We start from the raw sequence: 23,334 nt of genomic DNA on the forward strand, positions 1-23,334 counted from the left end.
GGTTTTCCTGAACTTTGGATTGATATAATGGGAATAATTTCTTTTAAGCACAAATAACAAAATTTCTTTTGCACGAAGATTAAAATAAGAGTCACTAAGAAATGTATTTTACATCCCATGGCTAAAGGACAAACTTCAGGAGATAATTTTGTGTTATGTAGTTTAAGATCTGCAACAACTCCACAAGAGTTTCAGAAAGTGTTTCTCATTGCACTCACAAGGTTCCACTCTGATGATTTAAAGAGAAAATGCTATCACAATAGGAAAAAAAGAAGAGTAGTACCATTATTAATTGTTAAGAGTTTAAGGTGCTCTAAAGGTCATTGAGCATGTTTCCTGCATTTTATACCAAGGCACTTCAGCCTGTAGAGGTAAATCAGCTCATAAAAAATCAGGTATTTGGATGAAGGTGAATCCAAGACTAGCTACCTTGATTATGTATCCAATTCTCTTTCTATAACTTGATATTGAGGTTAAAATTAATTTCATTTAATAAAGAACTAAGATCATCGAAATTTCACTAGAAACTCTTTGCCCTGCTTCCCTTTTCCTACAAGTAAAGTTTCCTTGGTCCAGAGACAGAAGACCTTCTCCTTTTCTGTTCTTTGAATTCTAATAATATTGTCCTTGCTTTTTCTTCAGGTTTTATTTTCATTGCTTCCATTAATCTAGAAACCTACACATTCAGCATATAAAAATGTGACTAGATACCCAAGTTCCAAATACAATATAAATATGGCAGGCATAAAATTTCATTTGTGGAAAGTGGATAATTACACTGAATTACACACTGAATTTCAATTTATAATTTTTTTCAGTAACAGAAATGTGCGCATACATTCCTCCTTGCACATTGTTATTCATTTAGAATTATTACATTCACTTTGTATACCTAAACTTTTTTTCTAAGAAACAGTGTAGTTTGAAAAGTACTTAATGTGTCATTACACATTATTACATTTAAAGTAAAATGTGTTCTACTTTAAAAATTTTTTGTTCTATTTAAGTAGATATCCCATATGCAGAAACACATGCCCAATTGCCTTTTAACTGGTTGTATACATATTTGCTTTCTAATATAAAAAGATCATTGATTAAGTAGAGGGAATTTGTTAATGCACTATATGGTCCTCAGTCTTAAAATGCCCATGTTATTAATTTTAATATTCTTCCATGATTAATTTTTCTGGACAGAGCAATGAGATAATTGAGTTACTTGGATAACTGTAATACCATTCCCTAAGAATAAGCAAAACACGCTACCAAAATGAGTTTAGGAAAGGCAAAAAAATAATAATAATTATATAGTTAAACATGATTTCTAGCTTTGTGATTAATTACAAATATTTCAAAACTATGGAATTTCATTGTTCCAAATTTATAAAATGTGACTTTTGTATTAGTCAGTTTGAGCTACCATAACAAAAGCCACAGACTCGGTTAACTTTAACACCAGAAATTAATGTTCTCACTATCCTGGAAACTGAAGTCCGATATCAGGGAGTTGGCACTGTTGGTTTCTGGAGAGACTTCTCTCCTTGACTTCTTGACTACCTCCTTCTTGTTTTATCCTTACTTGGTCTCATGACTTCATTTAACCTTAATTACCTCCTTAAAGATCCTATCACCAAACACAGTTACTTTGGGGAATAAGACTTCAGCATATGAATCTGAGTGGGATTCAATGCACTGTCTTGAACTGACCATAAATTTCTATACCTGCTATCAGACCCAGTGGCTTTTCTTTAGCTTTTTTTTATTCCTTTCTTCTTCCTTTTTAAAAAATTTTCTCGGTTGTAGTTATGCATCAGAAAAGCAAATGAAGACCCATGTTTTACCATGATATATTAAAATTATATCAAAGCAATAATACACAATTGTTTACCTTAAATAATACTAAAATTTTTAAAAATTTAGATTTTTTTTCCTATAACCACTTTACTCATCACTATATTGTTTTGAAATAATTACTTTAAAATTTTATAACTATTTCTCCTGATATTTCCCTTCATATATATAAATGTTTAAACCTCATTTTCAAATTGAAATATTGAATTCAATTTCAAATTGAAATGAATTCTGTATTCTTTCATCTATCACACATGAGGATCCAAATATCATATTATTCCACAGCACACATATAGAATATAATCACATAAAATTTCAGTGTTGATTCAAAAACCATGTAAATTATGTTCACTGCTGAGACAGAATTTGAGGAAGAAAATGCCTATCATCTGATTTTCCCTTTCATGTGAGCACTACTGGTTTCTTGTAGCCTCCTTGCTCCATATATTTTGTTCCAGGGAAGGTAAGTGCCCTCTTGCAAGAAGAGCAAATGTTGCAACATATAATATTTTCAAAACTCTTTTTCAGAGGTCCATGACAGTGCTCAGTTTCTTTAGAATTGCACTATCCAATATGTTCACCATTATCTACATGAAGCTTTTAAGCTTAAATTGTAAATAATTTAAATAATTAAAACAATTCTGTCAGTCACACAAACTGCAATTTAAATGCTTACAAGTCGTGTTTACCTCCTGGCAGATGTTTTGAGGAGAATAAGTATGCCATCATTGCAGAGGGTTCTATTGCACAGCATTGCTCAAGACTTGCTGTTTATGTCACATGCGCATGAAGACTATGCCCCAAGGCCCACATCTTGAAGGGAAATGAACATCTCTGCTAAGCCAATGGATGTTTTCACAAAACTGAGTATTTCAATGCCATTTAGAAATAAATTCAGTATTCTAAACCTTAATTTAGTTTTTTTTCAGACTTTATATTTTTGTTGAATATGTACTGTGCATTAGGCTTTCTACAAAGAAAACTATGCCACTCAAGATGATCAAAGTCCAAGAGTGATGTCAGCAAGATAACAAAACAATAGCATAAAGGCCTGATTCTCACCGCCAAAACACCAATCTAAAAACACATTTTCCAAACAGATTTTATTGATAATTCCTGAAATAAGATGGTGCTCAAAGTCAAGAATCTTCTTGTAACGAATAAGAAAAGTCATTGCATTTAAACTGCATTGGGTCCTTAGGTCTGGCATAGATAATGATTGGGAGGAAAAGCCCAAATTATGGCTTCTCCCTTGAGAAACAGAAAGGAGTGGAACATGTGCCCCAAATTCCAACTTTTTAAGGGGCTGCCAGAGGATTACCTTAAAAACTGAAGAGAATTCTATCACACTACAATGTAACTGAATCTTTATGACATTATGCTCAGTGAAATAATCCAGCTATGGAATGATGAATATCTCATCATTCTGTTTATGTGAGGTATATTAAAAGTCTCAAACTTTTAGAAGCTTAAAGTAGAATTGCAACTTATGAGAGCTGGAAAAAGGGAAGTAAATGAAAAATTATTTTGATGTGTATGGAGCTTCAGTTAAGAAAGATGAAAAATTTCTAGAGATCTGCTGTACAACTAAGAATATACAGTTGACAATAATGTATTTCTCTCAAACATTTGTTAAGAATGTGAATTTCACATTTTTTGCTTTTACCACAATTTAAAGAATGTTTTGAAAAGATGCTCTAAATTTCTCCAGGCTATAAACCATTAAATATGTAGTTATGACTATATAATATTGCTCATAACAATATAATAAGAAATATTCTAAAACAGTACATAGTGATGTGAGCGGAAAGTAGAAGAATACTTAGCTAGCCTCAAATGGCTACGAGTTCACTAGGAAAGGTCTTCCAGAAGAACTGATGTCCAAGATAGGGACAAAGCGTAAATGAAAATTTGTGCACCAGTGTGAAGGTTCAGAATATGAGGTAGTATTTCAAAGGGGAAAGGATGTGAGAAATGTTAAGGGTAATAAAAACAGGTTTTATTTTATTTGGTACAGGAAGTATGAGATGGTGAAGACAGAGGAGTAAGGAAGACAGAGAGAAAAAAGGTACAAGCAGAGTCAATATCATATGGGAAATAGTAAAAAGTAGAGATTTGCTCTTTTACATATTTGCCAAATAGATGGTAACTTTTGTATTTATTTTATTCACACCCTTTATGATGCACTCCACATAGTATACAGTGTGGCATATATCAGGTCATCAAAATATAGATTTAAAAACTTGGTAAAGTTCTGGGGCTCAAATCTTAGTGGTGGAGTGCTTGCACAAAGTTCTGAATTTTCTTACCTGCAAATGAAAACAGGTACCACATGCCGTGTGTGTAAAGGGAGAAAGAGATATACGCACATACATACGTTCAGGTAGTATAATATATTCCTGTTAAGGGCAATGTACAACTTATACCTATAGAGAAATATGTGTGTCCATGTGTGTATAAAATCTATTTGCAATATTGGTTGAATAGCATTTTAAGGATAATTATATATATTTTTTTTTGGCAATTTTATTCTCAATTCCAAGATATGTTTGTTTAATACTCTGTATATGGTCATTAGTGAGTTTGGGCTAATAGAGTAAACATATGCAGACTCAGTATATTCAAAAAGTTTAGATGATAATGGTTCCCAAACCTACGTACTCTCTTGATCATCAAGGCCGAGTTTATTAATTCAATGAAATATCCTTTAGACTGGGGACATAAGTTCCAACAAAGGCACAGACTGTATTAACAGTTGGATGGGCATTAGCAAAGACATGTTTGTCCTTGATATTCAAATGTAATAGCCACTGGATGGGTTTCTCTCAACATGTGAACGTATTTGGAAAACTAAAGGTGTGTGATCAACTGCTCACTAGTGAAAACTCTGTTGAGCCTTTCATATTTGGAAGTTCAACCTCTTTGACTCATGCCCCACATATGCCATTTCCCAGGAGAATCCCCTATTGTTTTATACCAATTCAATTGATATGCTGCTGTTTCCACCTACTGAACAGCTGTCAGAGGGCCTGCGTGCTGCCTTGAGAGCTGCAACTATAAATGAAATAGTATACCATTTTCAATAGAGCATCACTTATGACTTCTACTGGAATTGTTTAAACCAGGGCATTTATAACTACAAGATCACAAATTATAAGCAAACCCTTTAATTACATAAATAAAAAATGTAAGTTTATAGAATTTAAATTAGTTGCCAATAATTCTACATTGGCTAGTAACACGAATGGTGTTCTTTCCAATGTATAATATTGTTATTCAAATAGTACATTGAAAATAGCATTCTTTATTTGCTCTTCCTCCACCTTTCCTTCTCTCCTTTCTTTCTCCCTTCCTTTCTCCATGTATGTAACCGCTTACATGTTAGTTTGCTTATTCAAAATTTTTTTCCCAGTACCTAGTGTGTTCAGTTAATTTTTATAATATAAAAACTGAACATAGCTATAAAAGTAATAGCTAAGGATTTAGAAATCCACTTTTCTTTGCACCTCCTCTTTAAGGATAATTCTATATACTGAAACTTATTTAACAGACAACAATAAGAGGATTTTGAGAACTCAAAAGAAGGAGCCTGCAGGCTAGAGAGTGTAGGACTTCAGAAATAACAATGTGGTGAGTTCTTGAGTTTTCTTTTTACTTCTAATATACCCAGGTCGTAGACAGGCTTGTAACAAGAACAACCAATAGAGAAGAAAATAAGAGGAAAAAAAAAAAGGAGAAAATCATTCAACCTAGCAGGAGTTCTGAGAAAATAGAAACTTAACCGACCTAGTGTGGAAATCTAAGCACTTCTCCACAAAAAAAAAAAAAAAAAAAAAAAAAAAGAGGAGATGGGGGGCCTCTTTTTGATCCTGTTCATTAACAATAATGGCAGCAGTAAATTCTTATCCACACCAGCCTCTGTCCCATGACTCGGTTTGGGTAGGTGATATGATCTTCAAGCATCTGCAGAAGAAAAGTCCTAGCTATCCATTCCGTAAAGTATGGTCCCCTCTGAACACAGCCTTAGCAGTATCAAAGTCCTGTGCCTTCCTGACTTTCACCCAGGGAATGAAGAAACTGAAGTCCAGTGGCTTCTTCCTTACACTAAAAGAATGCCCAGTGATCCCACAGTTGGCACCAGTTGGCACTGAGCAGGAACTCCAGAAGCACTGGAAAACGAAGCAGACAAAATTAGCATTGCAAGGGTTCAGAAACTAAACTCTGAGAATTAAATCTCATGGAAGTAGATTAAAATATAAACATCATTAAACTTAACAGAGTCACCTGCTATTAAAATAGAAGACTTAGAAATAGAATCTCCTAATAAAATAATCAAAGTGTCTAGGATTCATGAAAAAATGACTCATACCAAGAACCAGGAGAACCTCAGGAAGTCCTCTAATTAGATAGATATTTTAATTGTCTCTTAGAACACAAACTATTAATACAACTAAGGAAAGATGCTTAATCTCATTAGAAAACCAGACTAATACAATTAATATAATGCCATAATTTGGAAGAATTTTAATTAGTGGAGGATTTTTTGATGTTACTTTGATTTAAAATTTTAATATGGAAAGTAAGTGCCTTTATATCTCTTTATAAAAATTCACATATAGATAATTAAAACTGCCAGAAGATCCGAGTGCAGGTGCTGTTTGCCTGTAGTCTCAACACCAAGGAGGCTGAGGTAGAAGGATCAGTTGAACCATAAGTATGACCCTAATCTGAGCAACAGAAAACTCTGTTTGAAAAAATAATAACAAGAATAGTAAAATTTAAATAATAAACCACCAAAAGAACTGCCATCAAACCCCCTGCAATAAATTACTATTTTTAATAATAGCACAGTACAATTTGACAATGGTACAATGAAAACCAATGCTGTAATTACCACGCTTTTAAAAAGTTACTCACTAGGAAAACTAAAGTAACTGTCCAAATCATATTGGTTTCAAACATAAGGTATTTAGAGGGGAAAGGGCTTACAAGTAACTTATTTTTAACATACTTTATATAATGGAAGTACAAACTCACCTGAGGATTTAGGACCTTCTTTTTTCATAAGCATCTTTAAACATTTCAAAAGGATAAGTGACTTCTGTAGCAATATTGCAGTATTATAGACTAGATGAATATGAATAATATGGAGCAAAATCAGCATATTATGTCCCCTATTTCTTTACTTTTGAGTCAATTAATTTATGAACCTATGAAATACTCTCTCTGGGTGCATATTGTTTTCTATTGAATGGGAAATCAAAATCAACTTAGTGCTTACCTTGAACCATGAAGATTAACATATTACTCTCCTTGAAAGGGGAAGATCTGTACTGGTAAGATGAAATTATGTTCTTTGAGAATTGGACTGAAGCAATGGGAACAACCTAAACATAATCACAAGTGTAGAAGAAACATAAAAAGTTTAAGACTTAAAAATAATCCCTAGAGCGTCCAAGCTTTTATCACGGTGTTTTGGTTCATTACTGTCAGAAAACAAAGAGTATGACGCTGGAGGTTTTAGCTGTGATTAGAAAGATTCAATAGGCTTTCGTGGGCATTTTCTCCTGGTGAGACATCCTTTCTCATGAGGGCTTTGCAATTTAGTTCAGATGGTCCGTGTCCAAATTGCATGGATGCTGAGCATTGTTAGAGGAATGACAGACTAAATAGGGAATTGAACAGTGTGTAAGTCAGAATCTATCCATCTGGAACTAGCAAGCCAAGGCAAGAATTGCCTTATGATCTGCAATTTAGATGCTAAACATGAAGATTCTTCCTAAAATGAAATATAATATCTTGATCTGAAAATTCCAGCAAGGCACAGCTGTAGCTAACATCATACTAACACTGAACTAACTCTCTCAATCATAGTTCATGGAAGAGCAGTTATAGCTTTCTGAGCTAAATGTTAAGCATCTGGAATGGTATTTCTAATTGTTTCAGTAAAACCCAAAATTAGAGTCATAAGTCTATTGCAAGTTGACATTGAAAAATGGATGATCAGAATCTAAAAGATACAGATTGTAAAACATACTAAACATTAATGCAAATGGAAGAGCTAGGCTTATTGGAAAATTAGTCTGATGAATGTTTTGTATATTAAGCATATCCTCAATTCTTATATGATAGATTATTCCCAAATCATTTCAGAAGTTATTCATAATCTGGCTTTTATTTAAATATGACTCTCAAAAGCAACTTTTGGAAACTAAAATGTTAGTAACATTCACTTCCTGTCAAGTATAGCTCAAGAATTTTTCAAATATTATTTTTCATGGTTTTCCACAAGAAACACTGTCACATCATTACTATTTTTACTTAATAAATGACAAAATTAAATTTTTGATAAAAGATCACAAATGGACTAGGTAGTTGAACTGAGACTGAATTTAAATCTTATTCCAAATACCATGATATTTGCATATCTATGAACTGTGCTGTAAGAAATTTGACTAGAAGCATCTTTAGGGGGCAACTCCTTTTCTGATGAAACATGCTTTTTATAGCTAAGACTGGGCTTTCATAACTTTAAATGCATTCCCTAAACCTCTCATCTTCCATATAAAACATATATAGAAAATATAGTTGTAGATGTAAATGCTAAAAATGTTGGTCGTTTTAATGCTATGATTGAAGGGTATTTTAAAAATGTTTACACTAAGTTATGCCCTCTCTCAATTGCTCTAATGTCAATAAAGAACTTATAATTTTATAAACAAAATATAAGGCATATTTTTTGGGTAAAACACTGCTATTGCATGTAGGTAGGACAGTACCAAAACCCAACATTAAGTCACTTCAAATCAATTTTAAGAACATATATTGAATAACAGGACAAGAGTTAAGTTGTTGATGATTCAAGAAAAAAACAGGCCTTCAACAAAGGCTGTGTTTTATTATTAAAACACCTCTCAGGTTTAACTCTAATTGGAACATTTAATAGTGTGGCCTTTGGTGTCACACATACTTGTTTTAGATTTAGCTTTGCGCCTTACTAGCTTTTGCTACATTTTATTTTCTCATGCATTAAAATCACATTTCTGTCATTTTTATTTATACAGCCCATTTTCTATTTTTTATTTGTTCTAATTTGTTATACATGACAATAGAATGCATTTGGACACATCATACATAAATGGAGTAAAACTTCAGTCTTCTGGTAGTACATAATGTAGAATCACAGTGGTCATGTAGTCGTATGTGTACATAGGGTAATGTCAGATTCATTCTACTATGCTTCCTACCCTCACATCCCCTCCCCTCCCTTCAGTCCCTTCTACCTAATCCAAAGTTCCTCTATTTTTCCCTATCAGCATCCCTTTACTGTAAATTAGCATGTGCATATCAGGAGAAAAATTTGGCCTTTGGTTTTTTGGGATTGGCTTTTTTCACTTAGCATGGTATTCTCCAGCTCCATACATTTACCTGCAAATGTCTTAATTTCATTCAACTTTAAGGCTGAGTAATATTCCATTGTGTGTATTTACCACATTTTCTTTATCCATTCATCTGTTGAAGGGCATCTAGGTTGGTGCCATAGTTTAGCTATTGTGATTTGAGCTGCTATAAACACTGATGTGGCTGTGTCATTGAAGTATGCTGATTTTAAGTCCTTTGGGAATAAAATGGGGAATAAATTGAGGAATGGGATAACTGGGTTAAATGGTGGTTCCATTCCAAGTTTTCTGAGGAATCTCCTCACTGCTTTCCAGACTGGCTGCATCAAATTATAGTCTCACCAGCAATGTGAGTATATCTTTTCCCCTGATCCTTGTCAACATTTATTGTTGCTTATATTCTTGATAACTGCCATTCTGATTGGAGATGAAATCCTATATTTTTAAATATATTTAAATATTAAGAAAACATACTCATTTATTCATATATTTTTCTATTGCTTTTAATTCTTTTGCATGAATTCATATTTCGATCTGTTATTTTTTTCTAAAGATAGTAAGATATTGCTCCACTGTCTTCTAACTGCATTGCCTCTAACTAGAAACTTCCAGTAATTCTTATATTTGTTTTTCTGTATGAAACATGCCTCTCCCCCAAATGCTTAGAACTTTCTCTTAATCAATACTTTTGAACTACTTTATTATGGTATGCCTTGGCACAGTTTCATTCATTTTCTCATGTTTGTGGAAATTCTTTGATTTGTGAACTTATAATTTTCATATAATTTTGACTTTTGGGGTCAATATTACTTTTTGTTCCTCTTCCATTTTTCCTAAGAAATTCCAATTACAAACATATGCGGCTGTTGGGATTTGTCTCACAGTTCCACATGGCTGTATTTTATTTTGTTAATATTCTGGGGTTCATTTCAGATAGTGTGTAAGGCTATGTTTTCAATGTCATTTATCTATTATTCTGCAGTATTTAATCTATTAATGCCATCTTATCTCATCTGTTGTGTTGTAGTTTTCATGTCTACAAGTTTCATTTAGTTTTTTGTTATGTCCCTAACTTTTGAATACCTTTTTTGACATGTTTAAAGTTGGTAAAATGAATGGCTATTTGCAGAGAACTGTTCTACCTTTATCATTACAGCCTAAAACACTTTGTTACCTCCTTAAGGCCCATTTGCAGTCCCTCTCCATATTCTATCAACTCTTTATCCCCAGTAGTCCCCAGTTCTGGCGAAGGATTTATCTAGAACAGGTCTGTCTTAGTGAAATGTTTTCAAAGTTCACTGCTATTTTATCATGTATCAGTATCTCATTTTTTGTTATTTTTATTGTAAACAAATGGGATACATGTTGTTTCAGTTTGTACATGGACTAACAGCATACCATTTGCATATTCATATATTTACATAGAGTTCATTTTTTGTTATTGCTGAATAGTACTCAATTGAAGGGATTTATGTTCTGTTTTTTCATTCACCAGCTCTTAGTGAATTGGTCCTACTTTTTGACCCTTGTGAATAATGCTACCACCATGGATATTTATGTGCAAGCTTTTGTATGCATGTGTTTTCACTTGTTTGGAATATGTATCTAAGAGTGAAATTATGCTTCATATGGTAATTCTACCTTCAATACTTGGAGAATCTGCTAAATTGTTTTCCAAAACAGATGTACCCATTTTCCAATCCCCCAATTACCATGAAACTTCCTCTATCTCCACATCTTCATCTTCTTGTTGTTCTTTTTAAATGTAGCTCTACTTATCTTTTTGATCATATAGCATATGGTTATAATAATTGCTTTAATGTCTGTTGATTCAAATATCTATTTCAATAGTGATCAGCAACTAACTTTTCAATGTGAGTTTTCTTTTTAAGTAAGCTTGGCAATTTTTAATTGAATGTCATCACACATTGTACTTTATTGGTTGGTGGCGCTTTTTGTGTATCTATGAATACTTAGGTTTGCTCTGTTACATATTTAAATGATTTCCAATAGTTTGCTCCATTTGGGTTTTACTTTTAAGTTGTTAGGTGGCACTACAGCACTGATCAGTCTAGGCCTAATTATCGCCACTACCCGAGCAAGACTCCTGTGTATTCTACCCAATGTCCGGTCCGCTATGTGGTTTTCCAGCCTGATTAGCTCACACAGTCACTATTTCTGACCTCTGTAATCTCCAGGCATCATTAAAAACCTTTCGGTAAGTTTCCTTAGACATTCTGTTGAATATTCAAGAAAACTGCAGAATTCAATTTCTGTCCCTGAGCAATTCTATCTCCCATACTCTGCAGAGAACATTACCTTCCCGGAATTTCTGCTTTATCTTGTCAGCGGGTGATCCTCTGGGCTCTGCTTGCATCGCATCTTTCAAAAGGCTTTAAAAGCAGTAAGCTTTTTGAGCTTACATCATTTACTCCCTGATTAATATTCTTCCGCGTCTTGGAACACAGCCCCATTGTTTTCTTTCTACTGCAGTCAGACATTTTTTTAAATGAAGTGTGAATTTTGTTTTTCCTGAAACCGAAAGTGAAGACAAGGCTTTTGCACTTTCCGGATAAAATTAGTAAAGCCCGAGGTGCAAAACAAGCTCACTACTCGCTTCCGGCTTCCGGCCTCCAGCGCATCCGACGAACTCTCGCGCAAGCGCATAAACACTGCGTGGCTTCCACCGCCTGGCCACAATTGCGCCTGCGTCAGCCGCGCGGCGCGAATTTGTACCAACCAATAGAGCGCACTATGTTCTTAATTTCCGCCCCCTGATTTCAGCCTCCAATCGCCTGCGCTGGCGCGCAGTCCGCAGTGAATCCGAGACGCAAAGTTAACTGGACGGGCGCGGTTATGGAGGCAGTAGAAACGCCGGTGGAGGCTGCAGTTTTAGAGTAAGTATTCTCTGGCATTTGGCATTTAGAAGCCGTTTGGAGTAGACCTTGCGGGTTCCCCAAGTATCATGCTTGGTTTTTCCTATTCCGAACAGCTGTTGGAGTTCGACTCCACTATGAATTGGTCCTGATCCCTGATCCAGTCTCAGGTTCCTGAGGTGCCTATTGCCGGCTCCAGGAGTGCGGCTCTGAGGGACTAAAACCGTCACCACCCCGCCTCGCACTCTCCGCAGTGGTGTGTCTTAGAAGGGGAACGGTTTCATCTCGTCCTCCACATCCTTTCACTCATGTTAGTTATTCTAACAGAATTCCACTGTCATGAATCATCCTAGAAAGGACCTCTCCTCCAACTCTCCCAAACAACCTTTTTCCTATGGGACACTTTTCCCTGTCCCTGCTTCCTGGTGGACTCCTTCAGCCCTAGCAGGAAAAACCAGCGACCGAAGACCAAGGCACGCTGCCCTATGTCTTGAGTCTTGTCTCAGATTTTTGTTAAGACCCCTGCCCGAAGAATTGTGCTCTCTTCTAGGAGAGCTCCCAAGGGCCTTGAGAGCTTTTGCCCTTATTACCTTTCCTTGCCTTTCTCCCTGACTGCCTTCAAATCTTGACTAAGTTTCTTAGTGAGAGACTTTTAATTAAAATTTCAGCCCCCTTTCCATATTCCTTTATTCCCTTTGCTCTGCAGATTTTTTTCATGCACTTAATTACCACCATAAGTTGTATACACAACACACACCGGGTCTGGTCTTAGGATATAGACTCTTCAGTCCTTTGTATAAATTTTGTCAGGGTGAGACTCAGCATTTATAAGTTCTTCTATCTGTGTGCATGTACTCTGGAGCTGGCAGCCCAGAAGACTGCAAACACCCGTTTCCTTGCCTCTTCAGAGTCCTGGCTGAAGTGGCAGACATTGTGGAACCTATAGGCTTGCAGGAAGAGGCAGAGCTGCCAGCCCAGATCCTGGCTGAGTTTGTGAGGGTATGTACACAATAAGAGCCAACTTTTCAGAAGGCGGGGTCTGGTTCTAGGGTTTTCTGTTGAGATACTGGGCAGAACTGATGAAGACCAAAGTAGAAGTCAGTTTCGTTGCCCTATACTACAAGTAGATAAGAATATTCCCTGCCTCTATCCTTCTTCTGAACAGAATTCCCGGAAGAAAGAAAAGCTGCTCTGCAGCCAACTTCAGGTAGTAGACTTCCTACAGAATTTCCTGGCTCAGGAGGACATTGCCCAGGGTTTGGACCCCTTGGCTTCTGAAGACTTGAGCCGTGAGTAGTCAAGGAATTGGGCTAGGGGCTGGTCTGAGGAGACAAGAAGAGAGGATGTGGATTAGGTCAGCGGACTGACTATAGGGAAGACTGAGGCCCACTGTTTCAGGGAGGGAGGCTACATGTCAACTTCACTCATACTTTCATTCCTGGTGACTCATCTCAGGACAAAAGGCAACTGAAGCCAAAGAAAAATGGAAAGAGCTGAAAGCTACCTACCAAGAGCATGTGGAGGCCATAAAAAGCACCCTAACCCAGGCTCTACCCCAGATGGAGGAGGCCCAAAGGAAACGTGTTCAGCTCCAGGAGGCCTTTGAGCAGCTCCAAGCCAAGGTGCTGTTAGAAAACTTGGGGGAGGGAAGGGAAGGAAGAGATGAAGAGGAAAAGAATGAGTAAACTGAACCTGCTTGCTATCTCCAAAAACCCTGTCTGAAACATATACTTATTTTCTTTGCATCTCTCTTGTTTATCTGCAGAAGCAAGCAGTCAGAGAGAAATTCAAAGCAGCCCAGAAGCAGTGGAAGCTACAACAGGTAAGTCCTTCCTTTTCTCTAGGTGTCTGCTCCTACTTGAAGTACTACGTCTCTGTTTCCATCATTGAACTCGGTCTAGGCTGATGGGATTGGAGTGGTGACTCCAAGGCTTCAACATTGAATGAACCTTATCTGTACCCTCGTTCCCAACAGGAGAAACGTTTGCAGAGTCTGGCGGAAGTTTCCTCCAGGGTGAAGGAACGTCAGACAGGAACTCAGCAGAAGCTTGAGCAGCTATATCAGGAACTAGGAACCTTGAAACAGCAGGCAGAATGGGAACAGGATAAGCTGCGGAGGTGAGTCTGGGAACATTGACTGAAAACTCACGTGATCCAGCTGAGATTCTCTCCCTTTACACATACTTCCTTCCAGGCACCAGACCTTTCTTCAGCTCCTGTATACCCTGCAGGGTAAGCTGCTGGTTCCCGAGGTGGAGGCTGAGGACAGAGCTACCACAGGAGCTGCCCTTCCACCTATATCTTCTTAAGGGTAAGTCCCAGCAGTTGTCCTAACCCCTGGAACAGAGGGAAAGCACTGGGGACACCATGGGAGAGACTTGTATGTCCTACAAAGTGAATGAGAGATGGGCAGGCAGGTAGAGGAGCTGGGAACTTGGCATTTCTCACTTCTCATACCATACTTCTCCAAGGCCAGTCACTCTCAGTCTGCGGTAGACGTGAACTTGCCCTGGCTCCCTGACCAACAGTGCCTGGGCAAGGATCCTAGAACAGGTGAACAACCCAACTCAGGCTCTGGTGCCTGAACTGTAGATACGGAAGGAGGGAAAACCTGTGGTCTACCTTTCTCTGCATTTGTATTCTGCTGCCTGTTGATGGGATTGGAAGTGGGAAGAAGGAAAGACATGTTATGGTGAAGCTTGGTACATCATCCCTGTGCCAGATGCACCAGGTCTAACTGTTCTCTTCATCTTCCCCAGAAGATTGGACTGCGAATGCTTGAGTACAGCCTGGTTTCTGACCATGACCTAGGTGAATCAATCTCTGAAGTCTGTCAATGAAAAGCCCTGACTCTCTCACTTACCTGTTTGTTCATCTTCATGAGCTGGTGGAAAGAACTACAGATTTTCAAAGGTCGATAACATGACAGGTGCTGGAACTAGTGTGAAAGGAGGTGGTGTAGTTGACCAGGGACTTGGGTTGCTTGCCCAAATCCAAATGAAATAAATATGCTGAGCTTAATTCAAGGGGGAAAGTGTTTACACAGGTGGTTACATGTGGGAAGATTGTTTTTCATTAATCCAAATGTTGAGACCTTGCTTTGTGCTAAGAATCCATGATGTGAACTGAAGGAACTAGAATGATGAGCTCATCTAACCATTTAGAGTGGTCTAATGTTACCTTCCTGATATCCTTTTGTGTGTTATCTAATACTTTCGTTGGTCACTCCTCAGAAGCTTGTTCTTTTTATTACATTGAAAGAGTGGTTTTTGTGATTCAGTATCACATGTTTTGTTTCACTGACTTACAGTGATATCTGGATCATTTCCTCCCTTCTAATTTTGGGTGGAGAAATACTACTTCTGTAAATTCTTATTTTTATCATATGATAACTCCTTGTATTTATTTTCTCAGATAAACACTTAAGGTTATAAATTTCTTCCTCTAAGTTTTCACAATCATTCAGTTCATGGCATTTTCAATTTTCTGGGTTTTTTTCCTTCATGAATTTTTTTGAAAAATAATTTGGAAGTTTTCTGCTATATTTTTGTGGGAAGATAATCTTTCTAAATTCTAATTTGATTAGAGGATGTCATCTGTATAATTAAATTTGAAAACAGAAGCAATTACAGCCTTGATGTGTTTTTTTTTTTTTTAATGTCTCATGAGGAAAGAATGTTTCTCTTATAATCATGTATAATATTTTCTCTTTATTAGATTACCTGTGTGGTTTTTTTTTTTTTTTTAATTTTAATTTTCTATGTACTTAGTTTTTTGTGGTCTGAGTATTACCTTCTGTGAGAGGTGTGTTCAAGTCTCCAGCTATGATAGTGGCTTTGTTTATTTTTCTAAATAGTTAAATTTGCTTTATGTAGTTTGCAGCTGCTTTGTTACAGTACATAAATGTTTACATTTTTATCTTTCTCCAGAACTGAACCTTTACTGTGCCAGAACTTTAACTTTATTGTGCCATTTCTCTCTAATCTTTAACCCAGTATTTTTAGACTTGAAATTAATTATTTTAAATATCAGTATGCCTTTGCTGGTTCTCTTTTGGTTTTTTGTCTGGCATATCTTTTCCTTCAAACATATGTTTCCTTAGAACATTTTTTGAGTTTCAGCCTTCATTCTTAAATTTATCATTTCATGCAGTGGTGAAAAGACTTTTACAAAAAAATAAGGTCCTATAATATTTGTCTTTAAGATTTTTATGTTTGTGTCATTTTTTCATTCTCTCTTATTTATCCCTTTCTTTTGGTTTTATTTTTTATCCTTCTTTTCTTACTCTTATATTCTTTTCCTTGTTTAGGAGCTTTTCTCTACTAGTTTGGCTTTCATAGTTAACAAAATCTAAAGTGTAAAGAATATTGATCCTCTTCTTAAACAATAAATGGAGTCCAGAAGGCCATTACCACTGATGAATCATCCTGTTGTTAACTACTATTTTGTCTAGGGTATTACTTTTATCCTGTTTATGTTTTCACAAATTTGACTTGTTCTATTTAGTCACCGCTTATTTACTCACTTATTTACCATTCTTACCTACCTTATTTTTGCATTTTTGAACTTTTCATATGAAATAGTTTCACCATCTGAAGAATTTCCTTGAGTTTAGTATTTGTAGCCTGTATAATACTTTAGTTTTTAATATGAAAATATTTTCGCTAGTAATGGTGGCACACTTCTATAATCCCAGCATTGAGGGAGGCTGAAGAAGTAGGACTGTAAGTTCAAGACAGCCTTGGAAACTTAATGGGACCCTGTCTCCAAGTAAAAAATAAAAAAGGGCTGAGAGGGTAGCTCAGTGGCTGAGTGTCCCAGAATTTAATTTCCAGCACCTAAAAATAAGTGATTTTATGCTGATTTTTGAAAAATACTTTCATTATATAAAAAATGATTGTAGTCAGGCACTTTGACTTAATACATTGAATATATTTTCCCATGGTGATGTAACTCATTGTTGCTGATGACAAATTAGCTACCAGTTTTAAAGTTCTGTGATGTATTCTTTTAAACACTGGCCACTTAAAGAATCCTCTATGTTTGGTGGTTTATAGTTTACTAAAAGTATACTATTATGTTTATGAATATCTTTTTCTTTTTTGTCATTAATTGGACTTTCTAAATCTGCAATTGCCAGTCTTTCAAGAATTAAAGAGTATTTTCAGATTGTTGTTAAAAAGTACTCTTACCTACCTTTCATATATCACCTTCTAAAACATCAATGAGATTTTTTTTCTTTATATTAACTATCTTTTGTATTTATCATTATTCTTTTTCTCTGTTGCCTTCTAGTTTCCTTAAATCTATTATGTTAATTACATGTAGTTAATCTAATTTTTGAATCATTAGTTTCTTAATTTTTAATTTTTTTTTTCATTTCAAGAAGTAAGACCCCATTCTTAATTTGGGCGAGATTTTTGGTTCTGGCTCAAAGCTCATATTTTGAGACTACATTTTATTACCGTAGACTTAATATATGTAAACATTTTGTTTTCCTTGATGGAAGAGTTTATAATTTAGAACTTTGTGGGCCAAGATCACATACCCTCATATATTTGTATGGTTTGTGTAGTCTTGTAATGAACTGCCTATTTTTTCTGAACTTTATCTTTGAGTATATATAGTACTCTTGTATAAAATTGGAGGAATTATGTTTACTTCTGTCAGTATCTCATGGGTACTATGAATAATATTCTGCCCTCTCTGTTTATAATCTAATAAGAAAGGCTGTTTTATGCTTCTCTTTATTTCTTATATTACTAAACTTCTGCGTTTTATAGATGTGGCAATTAGTGAAGGTATTGACTGTCCCCTAAAAACAAATGCTTTTTCTTTATCATGTGAAAGTGGTCTGCGTATTTTATTATTTTCATAAGCATCCAAAGGGAAGTTATTTTAGTCAGCTGTTTTGCTGCTGTGACTAAATGCTCTAACCAGCACAATCATAGAGGAGGAAAGGTTTATTTGAAGGCTCACAGTTTCAGAGGTCTTAGTTCATAGAAGGCTGGCTCCATTCCTCCGGGCTTGAGGTGAGGCAGAAGAGCATGGCAGAGGGAAGCAGCTTGCATCATCAGGAAGCAGAGAGAGAGAGACTCTACTCTCCAGATACAAAATATATACCCCATAGCCATGCTCCAATTCCCACCCCTCCAGCCACACCCTATCACTTCAGTTAATCCCATCAGGGATTAATTCACTGATTGGGGTTAAGACTTAGAACCCAAACATTTCTCCTCTGAACTTTCCTGCGTTGTCTCACGTGGGAGCTTTTGGGGGATAACTCATCCAAATCATAACAGAAACAAAACAAGTATCTATAAAGTATATGGAATTATCAGTCATAATATCTAAGAAGTTTCTGCTAACTTTTGAAAATGAAATAGCTACCTAGATTCACACAGTATTATTTTTCTCTCATTTTAGAGCCTTTCTGAGGTTAGTACATATTAATCCTATCTTATAGAATCTACACGTCTTGTAAAATGTTTGTCTCCCCTTTGAACCTCTTTCTGCCTTTTTTTATAATTTTTTTCGTTAGTATTGAGTCTGAAATTAAATAAATTTATTTCATTTTTATTTGTAGTCCAGTCTTTAAAAAAGTCACCCATACTTAGAATCATTGGGCACTGAGAAACTTAGTATTTGGATTTGTAACCCATTAATTAACAGCATGCTTCACTGAAACACTTTGCTCTTGAAACCCTGAATAACCTAATTGTAGAATCAACATATTTTATATTTTTGTTGAGGACTTTTTTAAACTGTTGTTTTTAAACAGTATAAAGTTCTTCAACTTAAGTTAAATCTTTTAATAAAGTCAAAAAAAAAATCTTCAAAGACCTCTACAATATATAAACATTAGATTTTTTGAATACCTTATTTAATGTGCATTTCTCAATCAAATTGCCAGGGGGACTTCAACTAATTAAAAAACAGTCATATTGGCGCTAGGGTGTAGCTCAATGGTAAAACACCTGCCTGTTTATGTGTGATGCCTGGGTTCCATTCCCAGCATAACAACAACAACAACAACAAAAAGATAGTTATATTAAATTTCAACCAGTCACTACGCAATTTATGCTTTATGTGTGTATTTGAAGGAAAATAAACATTTCTTTAGGGACAGAGCCCTGTCCAAGGTCTCCATATCACCATATATATAAGGCCTGGATTGCTCTGACCAGATAGTGTAGAAATAAAGGACTAATTCAAAATAATCTCTTTACTGAAATACAACATTATCACTGATTTGTTCATTATCTCTGATTATTAATGAAGATAATTGTTTGCTGAGGGAAAATGTTTCTAGCTGTCTTTCTTCCAGTATATCATTTTCAACATGAGAATAAAGGAGGAAAAGAAAGAAATGGTAAATTCAGTGTAGAAATTCAACCATAAAAATATATATAACACATGTATGTTTGTGGTATGTGTCTACACATATACACATAAATTTTATACAGAGAATGGAGATAAGATGGGGAAAGGAAAAGGCAGAGTGGGGATTCCAAGAAAATAGAAGACCAGTGGAATAGAGGAAGGGATTGGTAGGAACAAGGAGGTACTGTGGAATGAATCCAATCAAACTTTCCTATATACATATGTAAATATACCACAGTGAATTTCACCTTTATATGTATTTGTATGCATACGTATACATAATGCATTATTTTTAAAAAACTATAGAAGAAAGATCAGGAAAGGGAGGGGAAGGAAAATAGGGACTGAATTGGAGCAACTTATATCCATGGTTATTAACTAGTGAAACCCTATGTTAGGTATAATAAAAATGACCTAATTTTTAAAATGGGGTAGTAACTGCTGATAGGTATTAGACTTGTTTTATCATATACAACTCCTGTCATTAACCATTTGCTTTATAAATTCCTCAGTACAGGAATATATTATTGCATTCACAAATGAACGTGTACTAGTGCCTTCATACTTGAAAATTGTTTAGTAAGTACTTGCTGGATAATATTAAAGGAAGTCTTCCCCAAAAGCTGCCTTTTGAACTTCATTTCAAATAGATGAAATTATCCAGAGACAGATTTCATCAAATATTTATTGAATGTTAGCTATATGCTGAACATAAGATCTGAGTATTTAAATAAATAAATAAAAATAAGTGAGTAGCCCTGCCCTTTCTAAGTTTAAATGGAGAAATGAAGGAAAATTAAAAATATGGAAAGCTGATTCTAACAAAAAATATTTGGTATTGCTGAAGACTAAGAATTAGAATATCATGTCAGCAGCAAAGATAATCATGCTTACTAGGCAGTACAGGAAATGAGAGACTGGTGCAATCAAGAGTACAAGTAGCCAAGCAGAGCTTGTTGCAGAATCAACAAAAGAGGAATTAGTGAGTTCACAAGGGCTTTTTACCTTTACCCTGATTGCTTTTGAGAGTCAATGCCTTCACCCAGAAGCCATGGAAAACTATTGATGTTTTCTACTTTGGCAAAAAAAATCTCCAAGTCCACTTCAATACATTGAAATAAAACTACCAGGGAAATCATTCCATCTGTTAGCAAATCTATGAGTTCTCAGCAGAAAGCACATTTAGAAGGCAGTACAAATGCTTCCTTATTGCGTTATTGTAACTTGCTGTAAGTGACAACTAAAGAGCTGAAATCCATTTAAGCAATTGGATGTCTTATTAAAGCAGTGGTGATGTAGCACCAGAATGGAACTTTGGGGATGTTGCTCCTTAAAAATAGGTAACCAGTGATTATAATTATGAACTACTGCATGTTACACCCACTAAAATAAACACTAAAGCAATTCGGTGGCATTAGTATTCCTGAATGATGACAGTTACCAATCAAAACAAGAGCAAACCTGGAAAACAATGAATTATCTATCCTACAGCTTAGTGCTTTTTGTTAATAGTCACCAAGGGCTCATTACTTTCAGAGGACATCAGAAAGCATTTCAGCAATACAAAATTATTCATTGCTCCTGAGTAATCAAGTTATCAAGGTTTTAGGGACAAACTATTGAAAACAGGAAGGAAAAAATCATCTGTAATATAAAATGTTTCCGTTAATAAAAAAGTGATGTATTTCATATTTATTAGCAAAATGAGTGGTTTGTCAACAATACCCTGTTAAGTATCATAATAACTAACAGTTATGTCCAGCAATATTCATAGATGCCTGGAATTCAAAAGCAAGAAGAACTGTATATCAGGTACCTATGTCACCCTTGGCACTAGCAATGGGCTCTAGTATTTGATTAAGTAATAGTAAATAATAAAAACTATTTGATTTATAAATGGTTTGGGATCAAGAAACAATTTTCTCTTTTGCCACTTCTATTACTCTTCTCAACTCTAGTTTCTAGGAACTAATTGACTAAATTCAACTGTTGGGGTGATGGTGGTATGCTAGTGGTGATCTGAAACAGTAGAAAAAACTGTTAGGATAACAAAAAGAAAGTGATTGTAAATATTAAGATCATTCTAGTAATCATCATTATATATTGTATATCTTGTGTTGGAGAAAAACTAAAGCCATAGTGTTTCATATACCTGTAGTATAAGTTTTGTTTTATATCTAACTAAATTATTTGACCTTTTTCATTATATTTTATGTATCCCTGGAAGCTTAATGCTCAATAAGTAGAATGCCATTAAAGGGAAATATCTGCAATAAATAAGTTTTCCATAAAATAGTATTTTCTTTTAAAAGTGTTGACCATAGTTTTCAAACTTACAGAGCTGTTTGATGATATATTTTGATTTTTCTACCTATGTATTTAGGTGTCAAATATGTATGCATTTACATATATTGTATGGTGAAGTTCGGCATTTTCTCTCCTCATAATTCAATTTGTTTAGCTTTATTTTTGAAGGAGTCACTTATTTCAATCATGAAGACACCTGGAAGCTACAGGAATCCCATCTGACTTTGTTGCAGTACTGATTGCTATCAACAGTTTGCTATATTTTACCTGCATTTCCTCTTACTTTATAAAGAGGCTAAATGACAGCCTAGTTCATTTTAAAATGTTATCAGGAACAGCATTCACATTTTAGTGCTGTCTTAGAATTCAATAAATGTTTGCTTATTGGATGTGTGTTTTAGTTTGATAATAAGAGTATTAAAGTTTTGCAAGGAGAACATGTACTTGTTTTCTTCAGTCATAGTTGATGTCTATATGATATTTCCTATATGGTTAACTTATGAATTTATATGTCAAAATACTATATAAACAATTAGAAAAATTAAACATTTGATTCATTCTCTAGGCATCACTATCTTCACAGAAATAATATATCCTTCATTTGCAATTTCTTTAACCCCTTGAGCCATTTTATATTATATCTAATACTCTTGGATTGGCCAAAAACCTCATTGATTTTATCTTTCTTATATTATTTAATAAGAAATTCTTGGTATTTCTCATTTGATGTTGGGCACTGATTACTTCTTGAATGATTGTTTTTGTTAAGCAACCCAACTGGGAGAACAAAGTGAAAACTGAACTTGCTAATTTTTCCTAGTTATTTTTAACCTATGTTATCCTAAGTATATCTGGCATGAGAATAATCCTTTGGAGGTAACCAGAGACTCTTTGAGCATCATATTTCCCTTCATGAAATGATCCTTCAAATATGCACTTGACATTCATGGACTAATGCAGTGAAGATCTGAGAAAAGCAAGTTAACCACTTGTAATATAATCAAAGTTCATGTGTCCTTTGATCACAAATATCTTTGAATACCTATGGCAAAGTTTCATAATTTAAGTTTAGATGAAAGTATTGTATTGTGCCAAATTCTGTTTGGCTTTGATCCCATTCATGTAAATTGTTCTGTATTAAAAGGCCATTCTCAGCTCCCATTTCCACAGCAGATATCAACTCAATCCTGTTCATCTTTTTCTAAGGACATAAGTGAAAGATGGCTTTGCCTCACCACATTACCCCATTCAGCCACTACTATATGTTAGACATTTTCTATATTAGAAATATTTATTCTACCTATTGGAATAGGTTAGAATCAATAAATATTATATGGAAATATGAGGATATGAGGGGGTAGGTTTAACTCCACATAAGATAGAGGTGATTCAGAAAATAGAAACGAAAAGTATTAAACCTTGGTAGAGACTGTTTCTTCAGGAAGTTATTAAATTATATTCTAAAAAAAGTAAATGAGAAAAATCCCGAGTTTAAGAGAGATAAAGTCAATGTTTCCAGA

General features: G+C 35.0%; 1 protein-coding gene and 1 long non-coding RNA gene across 9 annotated transcripts; one reads left to right on the plus strand and one right to left on the minus strand.

The window, feature by feature from the left end:
• Positions 1-2,291: 2,291 nt before the first annotated feature.
• On the minus strand, positions 2,292-11,870 carry LOC306659252. The gene is made up of 3 exons (XR_013763252.1): positions 11,568-11,870; positions 6,886-6,975; positions 2,292-6,017 (listed from the first exon to the last, which is right to left on the minus strand). It is a non-coding gene; the product is annotated as an uncharacterized lncRNA (long non-coding RNA).
• Positions 11,871-12,058: 188 nt separating this feature from the next.
• Positions 12,059-17,406, plus strand: ZWINT (ZW10 interacting kinetochore protein). Of its 8 annotated transcripts, none has more exons than XM_079135906.1 (8): positions 12,059-12,145; positions 13,033-13,123; positions 13,290-13,413; positions 13,580-13,746; positions 13,890-13,946; positions 14,100-14,242; positions 14,319-14,435; positions 14,847-17,406. In XM_079135906.1, exons 1-7 carry the CDS (start codon positions 12,105-12,107, stop codon positions 14,431-14,433), a joined length of 738 nt encoding a protein of 245 aa, XP_078992032.1. In that variant the 5' UTR covers positions 12,059-12,104; the 3' UTR covers positions 14,434-14,435; positions 14,847-17,406. The 8 variants fall into 8 exon arrangements, with proteins under 8 accessions (XP_078992032.1, XP_078992028.1, XP_078992029.1 ...); XM_079135902.1 differs by having other exon boundaries at positions 14,356-14,435; positions 14,717-17,406; XM_079135903.1 differs by having other exon boundaries at positions 14,356-14,435.
• The last annotated feature ends 5,928 nt before the right edge of the window (positions 17,407-23,334 follow it).

The sequence above is a fragment of the Sciurus vulgaris genome (assembly GCF_902686455.1).
Source record: "Sciurus vulgaris genome assembly, chromosome: 4".
Lineage (NCBI taxonomy): Eukaryota > Metazoa > Chordata > Mammalia > Rodentia > Sciuridae > Sciurus > Sciurus vulgaris.

Bases quoted from the DNA above. Each gene is read 5' to 3' on its own strand.
- ZWINT (XM_079135902.1), top strand. From the start codon at position 12,105: ATGGAGGCAGTAGAAACGCCGGTGGAGGCTGCAGTTTTAGA. The intron at 13,124-13,289 runs GTATGTACACAA...TCTTCTGAACAG, and splicing joins TCCTGGCTGAGTTTGTGAGG to AATTCCCGGAAGAAAGAAAA. The intron at 13,414-13,579 runs GTGAGTAGTCAA...GACTCATCTCAG, and splicing joins GGCTTCTGAAGACTTGAGCC to GACAAAAGGCAACTGAAGCC.